Below are 17,221 nucleotides of genomic sequence, written 5' to 3' on the forward strand. Positions count from 1 at the left end.
TAATAAAGGCCTGATCACCCTCACAAAAGCAGAATTCTCCGGCAGCATTATACGCCCACTTTGTACTTACTGTGCCCAGTGTGAACGACTGAATAAGATACAAAGCACCAGAGAATCAAGCCATGTAGCTAAAAATTGTACAAAATGGTTTATTTTGTAGTATTCATGTAGGCCCTAGTTCAGCACATCACTTAAGTTGATGCTTAATTTAAATGGGACTTAAGCACATGCCCAAGCTGTAAACTCTATTTTATTTCTAATACCTGAGCAGGCAGGAAAATTTGATTTTGAGTGGCTCCTTAGAAATGAACACATTTTTTAGATGCCCTCTTAAGTTATAGAATGAATGGTAACTGAGAGGCAGGGCATGAGGGGCAGGGAATTTTTTTTTTATCCTTAAGCAATTGATAGCTTTGCTTGGTAACTTCCTGATGTTTCTTGTTAAACCCATCATTATGTATAAAACAATTGATGTAACTTATCATGTTTCTATGACAACAAGATTCATTATTCCTTAAGTTAAATATTGATTGTGGTATTAGTTAATAATTCTCTCATAATTTAAGGTCTGAACCAAAAATAATTGAAATTAATCCAGTTGATTTTGCATCAGACTTGCATTAGTTGTACCCAGATCTTAATCCCATGATCTGAGTTGGTCTCAGCTCAAGTAGTATCCACATCACAAAATCCATAATCAACGCTGCTACATAATGACCCTTTTACTTGCACTCTTTGGCAGCCTCAATAAAGAAAATAATTAATAACAATTATCAGAGGGGTAGTCATGTTAGTCTGTACCCGCAAAAACAACAAGAAGTCCTGCTTTCATGGGCAAAGCCCCACTTCTGGCAATTACAGAGTAAAGCATAAATATACACATATACATATTTATTCCTCTGAGGATCTGATGAAGTGTTTTTTCCCCCCACATAAGCTTATGCCCAAATAAATTGGTTAGTTTTTAAGGAGCCACAGGACTCCTCCTTGTTTTAAGGATTTAATGGGCACAGAGATCAAGTTACACTAATTTCTGGATGTGATGTGTTGTGGTGACTCAGAAGAGGCTTGCACTTTTGCTGCCTATTATGTGGCTAGGTAGGGAACATCATTATTAGGGTTGTAATTTGGGTACATTTGCAGACCATTAAGGTTATGGTTTATGAATTGGAGTCCATAAAGATAGGTACCTAATTCCAGGGCTGGCAAATGGCATCCCAGACTAGGAATGTCTTCAGCACCCTTTCCCCCATTAGTTAAATTTTTATACCTTATTTTTATTGCTTTTCTACTCCATTTCATGACATTGATGCCCAATTTGCATGCATGGTTTATCCCTGTCATATAAGAAGTTACATTTGCACTCCAGGATCCATAAATTTGTATGCTGTATATAAGCAAATATAAAACCTGTTTTCTCTAAGCTTATAGAAACTTTTTAATTTTAAGAATACCTGAAATATACTAACATCAGGAAATTGAACAGTGCACAGCGTTGGGTGGTTCACTATTAAACAGTTTTATAGGAGGTGACAGCCTTAGAATATTACCCCTAGTCTTTTAGTTAAAGAGGTCACATTTATCACCTATTTCTTCATAAACTGAAGCACAGCTTCAGAGAGATTCAAAGTATGACCATTGGCATTTTCAAGTGACAAAATAGTAAGCTCAGTTGGCCTGAGCTTTGAAAAGCTGTGCTCACTAGCTCATGTTTGTGATTAGTAGCATGAGCAAAATCCTCAAAGCTATCCACATATTAGGAAAGTGTCCTTTTGCTCTCCATTATTAATGAATTGGAAAATTTGGAGTGGAGAATGCTTCCCATGTTGAAAATTTGATGGATATGGTCAATATAGAGGTCTTTATCATTGATATCCAAAGAGTCCCTGTGTGTCAGCATCTAGTGGAGGTCTGTACAATTATTTAAGAATGTTTTCCTGTCTGCTAGCAGTTTACTCAGATCATACAACAAAAAACGAACAAAAACAAAAAATCACTACCCTCAACCAAACAACCCCCCCAAAAAAACTCCTTGAATTTTCTTCTGAGCTTCCAATCATTTCTTCCCTTATAAACAGCGTCTCTTCTTTCAATGAATATGATTTTCCTTGAAGACGGGCTCAACTCTGATGCTTTCTGCCATTTCTTTGGCAGCAGTGATGGCATCTTCAGATCTATTGTCTCTGTATAATAGTCATGATGTCCTTCGACTGAGTTTGTAATGCCTTTCTTACAACATTTACTAGAAACAGTATATATGACAAACCACAACTGAGACTAGAAATTTGAAACTAGTGATCTGATTTGCCACGTTTTATGCCTAATATCAGATTCTGGCCTTCGCTTTACTTGACTGCGCCAGTGCCATCAGGGCATTATTAATCTCAGTCACTTGGTATTTCACTGGCCTTATGCTGCTGCCAATGCAGCTCTCCCACCAAGTGGCACATTAGAGGTTTCATGGACAGATTTGTAACATTGTCTAGGAGGGCCTAGCACCTGATAGTTATTGCTAAAAACAGGATGTCTACCCTTTGCAGTACTGCAAAGAAAGATACTGAATCTAAAGAAGGTGATGCTGTGTCTGACATAACCAGTTTAGGGAATAGCTGAAGAAAGCTCTTGGATTCAATACAAAGATTCTTGCCTGGATCCCACTGTTTCTTTCCTTCAGGTTCATTCCATTGTTGTAGCAATCCTGAAGCTTTATTTTAGTCTCATTCAGAACATTCATAAACAATTCTATTAGGTCTTTTCCAGAAGAGTCATCCACAAACTGGAAACAGATACAGTGTTCCTTTCCTTGGATACAACCAGCCTTCTCATCAATATACCTTATTGTAAGTGACATCTTTTCATTGTGACCAGGCCTACTGGTAGTGGGGGGAGGGGGGACAAAGGGACAACTGTCCTGAGGCCCAGTGATTCAAAAAGGCCTTTCAAAGCATTGCCAGATCCTCACACAGTACGCTTTGGGTGGCTCTTAGGGGTGGCTGGGCAGGGCGTAACATGGTTCTGGGTATTGCTTTGGGCTAGCTGCCCCCAGCCCTTCCACTTCCATCTGAGGCTCCTTCCCTTCCAGGAACGAGGAGGAGCCTGGCTCCATTCCACCTTGCCCAGGGACCCAGCAAGTCTTTTGTCTCCTCTGACTGTGACCAATATCAGGAGTGCAGCTGTTATTAAGTGTAGTACTTTGCTGATCTGCATCAATATGTTATCAAGCATCTTCCTTGACATAAAATCAATCAATTTGCTTTGAATTGTTTTGCTGCAGTAATAGGCCATAGTATCTTTCTGTAGGTGCTCATGCATGTCATAATCACATTTGCCAAGGAACCAAGAAAATTAACATTATGTTCAGTGAACAATTTATCTGAGCCCTGGAAAGTCAACTTATCCTTTTTCAAGGAGGAGGGTAATTTAGATCAAACATTTGAGCATGTTCCTCCAGTGCTGGGTTTCTGCATTAACAATATTCTAGTTTTCTGCATCTGTGCACTTACTCTGCTTGAGCCTGGATTATTGAGCTCAAAGCTGCATCCATTTGAGTAGGCCATCAAAGCTATGTCTACACAGTATCCTGAAATAGCTACCCTACGTCTTTTGAATGCGCCCGCTATTTCGAGACCTATTTCAATATTCCTGTAACCTTCATTTCATGAGGTTTAAGGGATGTCTCGAAGTAGTGCATTATTTCAAAATTCAATTGAAATAAGAGATGCAATTTGTGTAGTGCAAATTTCATATCTTATTTCGAGTTTAGGGTGCTGTGTAGACACACCCCAAATGGCCAGGTGACTTTTCATGTTGTTTCAGGGCATCAGCTAAGTTCTGCCACTAATTGCATCCAGAAACCACAAGCAATGATTTGGCATTCTTGTCACATATTTTGCAACAAAACTAGAGCACTTTGTCAGTTGATTTTGAGTAAGCTAGCTAATGTCGATTCAATTTTTCACCATTGTCAAGCACTTGTTCACAGTGTAACTTTGAGAAATGTCACTTCTGCTCCATTACTGGAAATGTCATATCTTCAATTTTGCCCAGCTCATTCTAAATTGTGTTATCAATATGGGCAGAGTTTGATCATCTGCTTAAAAGCAAGAATTGCTGTATTGATTTATGTTGTGCAGTTTTTCTCACTGCTGTTTCTATCATCTAATGTGATTGATTCTTCTTTATATTTTCTCTACTTATGTAAGACAGTATTTTCTTTGTCATTACTTTCCTTTTCATGTAAGCCACATTCTTGTTTATTCTCACTCCCCTTTATTCTGCCAGGAAAATTGGAGAATACTCCATGTAAAATTGATAATTCCTTCATAACAGAACTTCCTTCATTTACACTTTATTTTGCTCTTCAATTTCTTTTGCACAGTGATGATTTTGTGCTATTGCCAAAAACCTCATTTATATTCTGTTTTAGATGATTTCCCATAAAATTTACCCCTCACTGCAAACTAGATTACAGTTGTTATTGTGGTTTCTTTTTTCTTCCAACACTGTGCTCCTGAAACCTTCTTAACAGTATTAAATTGAGTAAAAGTCTATGTTTTGCAGTCTTAGAAAGTCATCAGTCGTTACCTGTTAAGCATGGCAGTAACAGCACCTTTTTAATATTATTGCATTAGGGATGCCAAATGGTTTCAGAAAAAATACCGACACCCCCCAAAAATGCAATGAAAACATTCTGTTGAGAGAAAAAAAAACCACAGTAAAAGTTATTGAGAAAAAAGCGGGGGGAGGGAGAGGGCCAAAATACAGTCGCTTCCCCCTCCCTTCATCCCAGCCAGCACGAGCTGCGCCACATGTCAAGCCTTCCGTCGGCCGCCCAGACTGGGCCTCGGGAAAAAAACATTTTAGATGTCTGGTATTTTCTGAATTATTAAACCAGGCTGTCTGGTTTAATACTGGACACTTGGCATCCCTATATTGTATAAATAGGGTTGGTAGGGTGTGAATAGATATTGCCATCAGAAATATGTCCTCAGTGCTGCCCAGACCATGGTGGGCATCTTCTGCCTAAAATCCTGCCCTTTCTGGGAGTGCAGTGTTGGGCATCCCTCACCTTGCCCAGGGCCAATTGAGTCTGTCAGCTCACTTGTAGTTGCTACCTACGCTCCTTTAGTTTTAAAACACAAGTATACTTTCATAATTAAACAATAAACCATGGCTCCCAATATTGCAGCTGGACTCTCACTTCATTTCACTTTATATCTCACTGAGGGTACGTCTAGATTACATGCTTCTGCCGACAGAGACATGTAAAATAGGCTACCTAACATAGTCAATGAAGCGGAGATTTAAATATCCCCAGCTTCATTAAAATAAAAATGGCCACCACGCTGTGCCGGCTCAGCTGATCATCGGCACAGCGCACGAGTCAAGATGCGGCTCAGTCGACAAGGGAAGACTTTGTCGACCGCTCCTATAAACCCTGTAAACCCTGCCAGTTATATAACTGTGAAGGCTGACAACATTCTAGAAGGTTTAAGAAAAATATAGTTCTCAAAGTCTAAAAGGTTCCACAAGATTATACAGAAGTCCAGAAATTTCTACAAGGTTTGTGAAAAATTACTCAACATACAAGATATCCCAAACATTTTGCTTCAAACATTCTATTTTCCCTTTTGTCACTAACAAAATAACACTCTGATCCTGGTGCCCCTTCTCTCCAGGTCTGGCAACTTTCCCTGGGTTGCCTGCCCTCAATTCCAGCCTTGCCTAACTCTATATAAAGGCTATGATATTCCCTAGCTCATGATCTTTTAAAATCAGGATGCTGTTATTTAGATGACTAAATATGGGATTAGATGCTAACCTTAGGCACTCAAGCTTGAACACTTAGACTTAAATTCATTTAAATTAAGAAGGAATTTGTTTATTGAACACAAAAATTTAAACATGAAAGTGACTAACCATACCTATAATTCTTCTCTGTTACAACTTATTGCTAAACTGTATTTGTTCAGGAATCAGTGATAAACCTGTTTTTTTTTCATTGCAGGGAGCAAATATTGATAGTCTTGACATTGAAGGTCGGTCACCACTTCTACTGGCTACTACCTGTGCATCATGGAAAATTGTGAATTTATTACTCTCAAAAGGTACAAAGGAACAAAGAAATATATGTGGGGGGGTTTTCTCAGAAAAGTCCATACAACTTAAGATACTCTCTCAAAAATGTCAGGCACAGGTGAACACAAGGACTGTTCCATGCTAGCACCTTCTGGAGTGCTAAATCTCACAGAAAAGGGAAGGAGGAGGCAGGACCGAATCTATGCCCCTCCAGATCACTGTGTAGCATATACAGGCTATGGAAGGAAACCATATGCTTCACCCTCCTAAGGATTGGTGTGCATTCCCTCTGCACTTTCCAGAAGTTCAAAGCAGGGTAACAGAATTATTGAACATTAAGATATCACCAGGGGAGCTGACAGACCTTACTGGGTCCCTGGGCAAAGTGGAGGGGAAGAGGAGGACAGCTGCATGCTACCAGAAGGGGAGAGACCTCTGGTGGAAGGGTGCAGCCAGGGGCAGCCAGGCCTCAGTACTGCTTGGAGTATGTCATGCCTGTCACCCCAGTCCTTAGAGCTGACCAGAGCACACTGGGCAGTGCTCCGGCAGCAATTTAAAGGGTCCAAGGCTCCTGGTGCTGCTTCCGGATACCACTTTAACATGGTCAAGTTTCTTTAATTGGGTTTTAAACCTAAACTGTAGTAAGTGGTCACAGTGCAGTGTCACCTGAAACTGTACTAATTACTACACCCTTAATGAGGTTTCCTCTTTAATTATTAGTTGCCACATTTTTAAGAGTAAGCTACTGTAAATATATTGTGAGTATTTTTCTCATTAATATTTATAATTTTATTAACAGCTTTCTTTTTTAAATAAAAAGCTTATAGTAAAACTGCCATGGACTTTGGAAGCAAGACAGTGCCTTTCTAATCAGCAAGTCACTCCGTTTCTGTGTTGTCCAATTATTATAATGTTATCATAAATTATTCATGTAACATCACTGAGGTAAAATGATAATAAAACATAGAATTCCAGTTGAAATAATATGACTATGACTGGAGTACACTATGAGCCTGATTTATTTAGAGGTGTTGATCATGCAGCCTCCATTCATACCTAAAGCTGTGGAGGCTCAACATTTCAAAATAATAGATGCCTATAAATTTGAGTGCTACAGTGGAACAAATGAAATTCACAGAGTGCTGTAAATTGAAAATTTAGTATCCACAGAAGTCTTGGTGTGATTTTTTTGTTACTGCATTTTTAATCTCATTTTAGCTTGTGTATTTTAATTAAACACAGAAGCTAGTAATATTTCAATTGCTAGTATTTATCTCCATATTTATTTAGGAGCAAATGTGTTCTTAAAAGATCAGCTTGGTCGGAATTTCTTGCACTTGACAGTACTTCAGCCTGGAGGACTACAACATCTGGATGGGAAATTTCTGCAGGTACACTGAGGATCTATTTATAACTTTTGCTGATTAATGCAATGTCTTTCCCCAACTGTGTAACAATTCTCTTGTCTTCCAGATCATTTATGAGCATTCATTTTATTTGTAAACATCTCACTGACCCATAGAGTAATTTAAATAGATAACATTTATAAAAAATACCCAAACATGACCAAGCCAATAACATGGATCTCTTTGGAAGGCAAAGGAATAAAGTAATGCCATAAATATATTTGCTGCTGGTGGATTGAATGGCTCAGGAGATTAACAATATATTATAGGAACTTTTGCTTCTACTTTCTCCAGTTATGCACTCAAGCTCTGGGTAATGCTGCAGGCTGCAGCAAATCCTTCAGAAAGGCTCTGTTGATTGGGTTTCAATAAATCTCCAGTCATTTTTAAAATAGGAATATCAAACATAATTCTGCATCTGTCCTGTTTTACGTGTCTATATAGACCACTTGGAATATTCAGATTCTCTGGAATCTACAATTTCTTTTAAAGAAAATTCGGTAAGTTTCTAATCCTCTGAGCTGCAGAGATAACCTTCCAGATGTCAGCCAAGTATAACTGCTGCAATTATGACTGCCGGAATGCACAGACAGGATGAAACCCATGAGTCAGATGTGTGAACTCTCCTGTCCCATATGAATCTAATTGGAAAATCAACGTTAATAATGACACTTGCATGTCATATTGTCAACTTTTTAAATTATTTAATATCATTTCAGTGAATGGAATGGGGTTAAGAGCTGAGAGTGAACTACACTGGGCTGGGAATAGGAAGTTGCTGCTGGGAGGGAAATGCAGACAGAAAAACAGACTCACAAAATTAGAGGATGGAAAGAGAAAGGATGGCCAAGGGAGGGAGACACAAAACAGCTATAATGACATCTCAACAAAAACATCTCAACAAAAACAATCTCTTACTAAGTAGTGAATGTTGATAATGAGGACCTGAATAAATAATAATTAATGCTACGTTTACACTGGCTTTTTTGATGCTACAATTTTTGTTGCTTAGGGGTGTGAAAAAGCACCCTTCTGAATGACAACAGTTTTAGAAATGAAAAGCTCCTTTGTGGACAGCACTGTATCAGTGGGAGCCACAGTCTTGTTGAGAAAGCTACTGTCCCTCACTGGGGATGGTTTTATATTGTTGCTGGAAGAGCTTTCCTCCAGTGATAAACAGAGGCCATGCACCACACCTTTGTAAGGTGTGATGTGTGATCTAGCCTAAATGCTTCATTACTTCCTATAAGCTTTATTGCTTTCCATGCAAATCTATCACTGGGCATTGCACTGAATACTGTGAGGAATAAATACTCCTAAATTTATACCCCAGCCCATGGAACACAAGTAAGTGGAATTCATTCCACTCCTCTGAATGAGTTTGACATTTCTGCTGTAATGGTCTTCATTTCCATTTGAACCCCTATAGGAGGGTGTTGGAAAAATGCCATCTCCCATCCCTGACTGAATCTCCCCTGTAGTGCAGCTGTACCTACTGGCACAGATGTTCAGTTTCTGCCTTTCTTTACTACTGTGGGAAAATTCGGCCTCAGGTCATTTATGACTACTTTTTTTCACCTTCTGATGGACTCTCAATAGTCTCATTCCCCTTCCAACTAGGCAGGTGCTCACACTGCAAAATTATCACCATCCGAACTGGCCTCCTTTTTAATGGCCTCATAGAGAGACCAAATATTCAGGAGACATGCAGGCTGACATGACTTTATTTTTCTGCCTGGTGTGGTTGAAGTGCATGCTGAGGCAGCATAGAAGAATCTTGTACTTTCAATATTGTACCTGTGAGTTTCTGAGTTCTTTTTGCAAAGTGTAAATTTGGTGAAAAGCATCTATCAGTACATATATTTGTAAAAGGCTCTCTTCTTTTTGTTGTCTTTGATTTTAACTTTACCAATCTAAGTTCCAAAATCATTTCTTTTTGCCACAGATGAAATATATTAAAGATCTTGTTGTGGAAGAAGATGACGAGGGGTGCACTCCACTACATTACGCATGCAGACAAGGAGTGCCCTTCTCTGTAAATAGCTTGCTCGACTTGAATGTTTCTGTCTATTCTAAAAGTAGAGACAAGAAGTCTCCCTTGCATTTTGCAGCCAGGTAATTTAACATAGTCTATACAACATATCAGTGCCATTTTATCCATCCAGATTTTTACAGTATTACCCTGTACACTATCTTTCAAAGCTATGGGCGCATCAATACCTGTCAGCAACTTCTAAGAGGCATGAATGACACAAGGCTTTTGAATGAAGGTGATAAGAAGGGAATGACTCCCCTTCACTTGGCAGCCCAAAATGGTCATGAAAAGGTTGTGCAATTTCTGCTGAAGAAGGGTGCCCTCTTCCTATGGTAAGTGTATGGATTTCCTTTCTTTAAAACAATTAGATTTACTGAGCTACTTTGTTACTTAGGTTTTTACTCACCTCTAAAGTTTTTCTGCATTCTCAAGACAAGGTTGCATTAAAAGAGATGTATTGTCACATGCACAGTAACTTCATATATTACATTTTTGTTTAAGTCATTAGGAATAGTCTTCAATTAACCTGATTCAGGCGATTTTTCTTATACAGTAAACTTCCGATAATCCGGTACCTTTAGGACCCCGGGGGTGCCAGATTATCAGATATGCCGGATTATCAGAAGGGGGGGCTATGAGGAGTCTGGGGTGGAGGGTGGGGGATGCCACCCCAGGCCCTCATAGCCCCCCCTTCCGATAGTCCGGCTCTGCCCCAGGTGTCCCCGATTCAGCCGCTGCTGAAACTGATCAGCGGCTGACTCCAGGAAGCCCAGGGCAGAGTTCCAGAGCATTGGATGCCGGACCAGTGGAGTTTTACTGTAATATGTTATTAGCCTAGGACAATTCACTAACACATAAGATGTCAAAATATTAACATGGAATAATGTTTATAGAAATTAAATTGTGTGCTTTTAATGTTTGTCAGTTGCCTTAAACATACAGTTCAACAGTACTATAGTGTTGTGTACAGCTAAGTGTTAGTACCAGGGTCCTGTAAGTTTCTCACTTATTTCAGAAGGGAAATCTCATGAAATAGTCAAGATTCCACAAGATCACATATCCGCCTTTAAGAGACACAGTTACTTCTGTGCACTTGAGATTACTCTTACATGCCTGAATGTAGTACTAGTGGGATAATATTGTACTTTATACAACAAAAAGACCCTGACATTGACAGAGAACAATAGTGGGGAAACTGTTATGGGGTAGAAGAGAATCAGGCCCCTGAGCTCAATGACCTATGGTAACTTATGTGAATAACATTGTATCTGCTGTTTTAAAGTGATTATAAAGGCTGGACAGCCCTGCACCATGCTGCCTTTGGAGGATATACTCGCACAATGCAGATAATTTTGGATACTAATGTGAAATCTACTGACAGAGTGGATGAAGAGGGGGTATGTAAATGTGTAATTTTTTGTTTGCATTCTGTTTTCCCATTGCAATCGAACAGGCAGTTACTGTTAGCAAACTTGTTCTGTTGTTGACAATTATAAGAGATTGTGTTTATGATCATGTTTCTTTTGGCAGTTATAAAATCATACTCTTTTGTTCATGATAATATATATTGTTTAGGTTTATTTATAATTAGTGAAAATGCCAGTTCAAGTTCTAAGAGTGATACAGAACAGAAGTTGGACATGATTAATATAAAATGTAAAGTATAAAACTATACAACATGTGGGAAATGATGGATCAACAGTCTCTTCTCAGAAATAGGGATGTTAGATAGCGAGTAATAAAACAGCAGAGTAATTTCATTAATTCTTATTGGTTACTCGACTATTCTAATGTCCCTGGAGGTGGGGCCGGCAGCCAGTGCTCTCTGGGCCCACTCCTGGGGTGCCAGGTAGGAGCTGGTCCACGAGGGAATCCAGTTTAAAAACCAACTCCCCTCATGGATTGGCGGCTGCCTGCCACTGCACGCAGCCGGGGCGGGGAGCAGGCAGCACCACAGAGCCAGTGCTGGGAGGCACTGGCTTTTAAGCCGGCTCCCCCCAGCACCAGCTCCCGCTTCCCCACCTTGCTGCTTCTGTTACAGAGGCAACTGTTTGTTTGTGGGGAGGGGGAGGAGGAGGGGAATGCAAGTAGTTGAGAAGATACTCATTTACATTCCTACTCAGAAATCAGGTGATGCTCAGTCAACTGCTATATTACCAATATGGAAGAGAGACAATATTTTAGGTAGTCACGGTTCAAAGCATTTAAAATTTGCCAGATTAAAAACAGCACTTCGGATTTCACTTAGAAGCTGATTGGAAGCCATTGTGTAGTCCCTAATTTCTAGATTGCTCATAGAACACTAGATGGGTTGATATGTGGGGAGATTCAAAAGAGTGCCACGGAGATCTAGAAGTACTTCTGTTCCTGCCCACCAACTTGCAATGGGACTTGTACTTTTAAGTCCTTTTGCTTTTTTTGAAAATCCCAACCATTGCACTTAGTTTTATGCAAGTCACTGAGGACACAATCTTCCTCTCAGAGAGCTGCTTGCAAATAATTTCCTGCAGACCTCTGTGTACCACCATGGTAGAACTAATTTGTGATTCGTCTTTTCCTGACTCTCAAATATGGGTTTGTGGGTCTTTGACACAGGACAGTTTTAATTATTTTTAATGTCATGCTTTCGGTAATTGCAGAACTATGAGATATTAATGACCTGTATCTCTTGTATATGCTTTCCTGTTTCCTGCATTTGGTTTCTCTCAAACTATACCAGCATATAAAACTAAGCACTTTGGACAAGGTTTTACTTTTTTATATCACCACTGAAATGATGCAGGACTTGTGCTGATGGAATGATAGCAGAATCTGGCCCTTGAGAGGTGATGGGGAAGATGATTGTACATTCCTTTTAAGCATAGTGATTGTTAATGATATTTTGGTATCTTGTCTTTCTGAAAAGAACACAGCTCTTCATCTTGCTGCAAAAGAAGGACATGCAAAAGCAGTGAGACTGCTTCTTGACTGCGGTGCCAAAATAATCCTCAACAAAGCATCGGCTTCTTTTTTCCATGAAGCAATACACAATAGGAGAAAAGATGTAGTGTCTGCTGTTATTCTCAATAAAAGGTGATATGCCTAAACAACACTTTTTAATAGTTTCATGTATTTATTGCCCATTGCCTTTTCTTTTTTTGCTTGCAGTAATAAGCATGCAATGTACTATGAATTGAACAGATACATATATTCCATATTCAAAAGACTGTTATAATGTATATCATGAAAATTGAAAGAAATGGCAAATAAATAATAATTAGCTATAGGAAGAAAATACTCTCCATGTCAGGATAGTTGTTCAAGGACTGCAAGAAACATATCAAGAAACCAAAAGATGTGAGTAGTTCTCACCATAGAATATGATATTGTAATATCACAAAAATAGCTTTACATTAGGACTTGCAGTTAATTGCAGTTAATTCATACAATTAATTTAAAAAATTGCTATTAAAATAATGTGATGAATCTTAGTTTTAATCACACTGATCAACAATAGAATATCAATTGAAATATATTAAATATTTTGGATGTTTTACTATATTTCCAAATATTTTGATTTAAATTATACCACAGAATATAAAGTGTATTCTGCCCACTGCTGCTTATTATTTTTAATTGCAATGTTTGACCAGTAAAAATGATAAAAAAGATGTAATTTTTCAATTCACCTCATACAAATTCTGTAGTCAATTTCTTTACCATGGAAAGCAACTTACAAATGTAGATTTTTTTATTATATAGCTGCACACAAAAACAAAACAATGTAAAACTTAAGAGCCTACAAGTCCACTCAATCCTATTTCTTGTTCAGCCAATCACTAAGATAAGTTCGTTTACATTTAAGAGAGATAATGTTGTCCATTTCTTATTTAAAATATCACCAGAAGTGAGACATTCTTATGGGACTTACTAAGCTATTTTTAGTGTATTAAGCTTTCAGAAGTCTTGAAAGAGCAACACTCTAATGTAGAAACTACAGAACTCAAACCACCAAAAAAGAAAATCAATCTTCTGCTGGTAGCCTGACTTAGATGATGAAAATTAACGTGCATTGTTCCACACTGTTACAGATTGCTATTGAGCAGAACCCATCATCACCATTGATTTATGTGCTCTGGAATGATGTTTGAAACATGAAGAGACATATGAATCTTAAGTATGTGGCATGTAGCTTTCTTGCAATGCTGACAACAGTGACACATGAATGCCTGTTCTCACATTCAGGTGACATTGTATCAAGACTTAGGCTGCATTATCTTCTGCAAATGTAAGCAGATGTATCTGTTTGAGTGTCTGGCTGAACAAGAAATATGACTGAGTGGACTTGTAAGCTCTACAGATTTACATTGTTCTATTTTAGAATGTAGTTATTATTTGTACATAATTCTACATCTGTAAGTTCAGCTCAGCTTTCATGATAAAAGGTTGCACTACAGTACTTGTAATGCAGGAATTGAAAAATAGTATTTCTTTTGGGTTTTTTTCAGTGCAAATATTTGTAATAAAAATAAAATGAGCACTGTATTCCATATTGTAATTGAAATCAATCCAAAAAATTGTAAAACACCATCAATTTATAAATACATGGCATTATATTACTGTTTAACAATGTGATTAATTGCATGATTAATCATGATTAAGTTTTTAATCATTTGATTAACCACAATTTTTAAAATGCTTGATAGTTCTACTTTAGATACAGAATTTTAATTAAAGTCATACAGCTCACATAATTTCAGAGATTTAATATAGAATTCCTGGATAAAACTGTTGCAAATGTTTACATATGCAAGAAAGATTCAAGGAAAAAAAAGACTACTGCAAAAGAAGATAAATGAATTTTTTGATTGATCTTCATTGAAGAGAATGTGAGGGAAAATCCCACACTGGAACAATTCTTTTTTGGTCACAAATCTGAGGAACTATTCCAAACAGAGATATCAGTAGAGAAGGATTTGGAACAAAGTAATAAACAGTAACAAGTCATCAGGACCAGAGGGCTCTGAAGGAACTAAAATATGAACTTGCAGAACTACTAATTGTTGTATGTAATCTATCACTTAAATCAGCCTCTGCACCAGATGACTGGTGGATAGCTCCTGTAATGCTGATTTTTTAAAAAGTGCTTCAGAGATAATCCTGGCAATTACAGTCAAATAAACCTAATCTCAGTATCAGGAATATTGGTTGAAATTACAATAAAGAAAATTATCAAGCACATAGATTAAAAAGATTGTTGGGAAAAAGATTTGTCAGTGTGGCTTTTGTAAAAGGAAATCACGTCCTGCAACCTGTTAGAATTCTTTGAGGGAATCAAGAAATATGTAGAAGGGTGATTCAGTAGATATAACAAGAAGAATTATCTGGTGTTGCCCGGGTCCTGCTTGGGGTTAGGGTGACACTGTGCATCCTGGTGTTGGCTCAGTGTTATTATTATTTTCAGAATTTTGTGAGCCCAAGATATAGACTTCCAGTATCAGTTTGGGTTTCATAATGATTCCAATGTTTTAACAAGAGTTCAGTATATCCTGTGATTTAGAAAATACGATTGCTTATCTGCTAACAGGATTAAAAAATGAATCATTCTTAGGGAAACAGCCAGAGATATTTTCAGTTATGAGTTTAACAGCTGACTTTCACTCCAAGGCATATCAATTCATTATATATTGTAATCTGCAGAATGATTTCTGAAATAACAGCTCATCTGGTCTAAAAATAATTAGATTTCAAAATAAAGATACTCCTTTTTTTTCTTTCATTAAAAAGCTGATATTTAGCTTCGTATCCTTCACAGAGTAGCATAGAATTCATTCTCCGCTATTTCAACTTATTCTTACAGGTGGGAAGAAGCTGTAACAACATTTTCTCATTCTTCTACTTCCAATAAATGTCCTTTGTTGGAAATGATTGAATATATTCCTGAATCCTTAAAGGTAAGGCTGTTTAGTCAACTCATTAAGAATTTATCTCATTCTAAAAAGTCTGTGAAATTTGCAAGTAAATCTATATGTATCTATAGATATTATATTTGCATATGCAAATTTTCATACACCTATGTAAATAGGGTTAATTCTTCATCTGTTTTATATATATACACACACACACAAATTCAGGTTTGTGCACATCATTATGTATGCTGTAAATGTGGACTGAATAATTATTTTTGTTAGGCTATTATTGAAGATCATGGACACTCTTTTTTCAAAAGCATAGACATCTTTTTTTTCTGAACATACCTAATTTTCAACAATCATAATTAATTTATGTAAATTAATTGTTTTTCTCTTCAATTTTAAAGTTGGTTTTGGACAACTGTATGATTGAGTCTTCAGAGGAAAAGTCAAGTCAAGACTTCTATGTAAGTGGAAGAAAAAAAGTAATTAAAATTAGTACCTATTAATTATTAAAACTCTTATTACAGTTAGATACTTCATAATGTAACAGCAATATGTTTATAGTAATACATTATTTGTTAAATTTTGATTGCAGTAAATTGAGTGAGCGTGGCACTTTTTGAACCGTGGCAACTCATAAGTATAGTTTATATCTGCTTAAACTTGCTTATTCTGTAAAGTTTAATCCCTTTTTAACATGTTTTAGATAGTTTATATCTGGATCATTGTGCAACTGAAATTCACCTAAGGTAAGTTATGTAAACTCATGGGTCTGTGCTCCCAGTGTGTGATTGGCAAGAATCCCTTTAGTTTATAATAAATTGTTTAAATCACCTGATCAATAAGTAGCACAAATTTACCAGGTAATGAGGTTTGGTGATACCAACTGTCTCTAATTGTCTGAATATACCAGAAGGACAGGAGTCATTGAAAATGGTTTAGTTAAGCGTCAGCTGTCTGGGACTACCAGCAGATACAAGTGTCCAATGCAAATAAATCCATGATCATTTCACTATCTATCGAGGGGGCTTCCATAAGCCATATTCTTTTTCCATCCTGGGCTTAGCCAACCCGCTGTTGAGTCTTTACCACTACCACCACCACCCATGCCCTCAAAATAAGGTTAAGGTGAACTGTAAAAGAGGGGACTTGACTCCTTGCTTTGCTAGTCATGGGATTTCCAAAATTCCTTTTCTAATCATTTAACAAACACTTCCTTTAAAATCCTTTACCAATCCATTTATCTGATCAATCTATCCCTTTCCTATGGTGCATCTGCCCTGGACTCCTGCCCAATGCTTACATAATGAGGTGTGATATCAGCCTCAATCCTGTTCTTGCTCACCCTACCTGTACCCCACTGAAGACGCTATGAGGAAGGCAAAAAAACCCACCTTGCTTTGGTTCAGATGAGAAGGTATTAATGGTTCATTGAGCACTTGTGATAACTCTTTTAAAAGTCTTAGATACATGTTATCTGGACCTGCTAATTTTAAAATGTCTAACTTTAGTAGTTGTTGTTTAACATCATTTAGTGATACTAGTGGACTGGAAGGAGTATTACCATTGCTGTATTATGAGACTATATTATTATATTATAAAATGATCCATTCACGTCCATGGATGTAGGTACCTGAAGACATAGAGCAAATATCTGCAAATTTGCATGGTTACAGATAGTAAATTTGTTTCCGTATCTGCATCTGTAGCTGCAAAAATGAGCCGCAGATATCCTCATCCACATCCGTGGATGTGAATACTCATGAATATAAAGTGAATATCTGTAGATTTGTAGGGCTTTATTGATA

The 17,221-nt window shown here is 37.6% G+C and overlaps 1 protein-coding gene across 1 annotated transcript in view; it reads left to right on the forward strand.

Moving 5' to 3' along the window:
* TRPA1 (transient receptor potential cation channel subfamily A member 1) overlaps nt 1–17,221 on the forward strand; it is a 73,990-nt gene that overhangs the window by 34,831 nt on the left and 21,938 nt on the right. The window contains exons 9-16 of the mRNA XM_075920527.1: nt 6,008–6,107; nt 7,369–7,469; nt 9,430–9,599; nt 9,687–9,851; nt 10,802–10,916; nt 12,425–12,591; nt 15,359–15,452; nt 15,818–15,877. Coding sequence (XP_075776642.1) covers nt 6,008–6,107; nt 7,369–7,469; nt 9,430–9,599; nt 9,687–9,851; nt 10,802–10,916; nt 12,425–12,591; nt 15,359–15,452; nt 15,818–15,877 — 972 coding nt within the window. The remainder of the gene's footprint in view (nt 1–6,007; nt 6,108–7,368; nt 7,470–9,429; nt 9,600–9,686; nt 9,852–10,801; nt 10,917–12,424; nt 12,592–15,358; nt 15,453–15,817; nt 15,878–17,221) is intronic.

This window comes from Pelodiscus sinensis, chromosome 2, assembly GCF_049634645.1.
Source record: "Pelodiscus sinensis isolate JC-2024 chromosome 2, ASM4963464v1, whole genome shotgun sequence".
Lineage (NCBI taxonomy): Eukaryota > Metazoa > Chordata > Testudines > Trionychidae > Pelodiscus > Pelodiscus sinensis.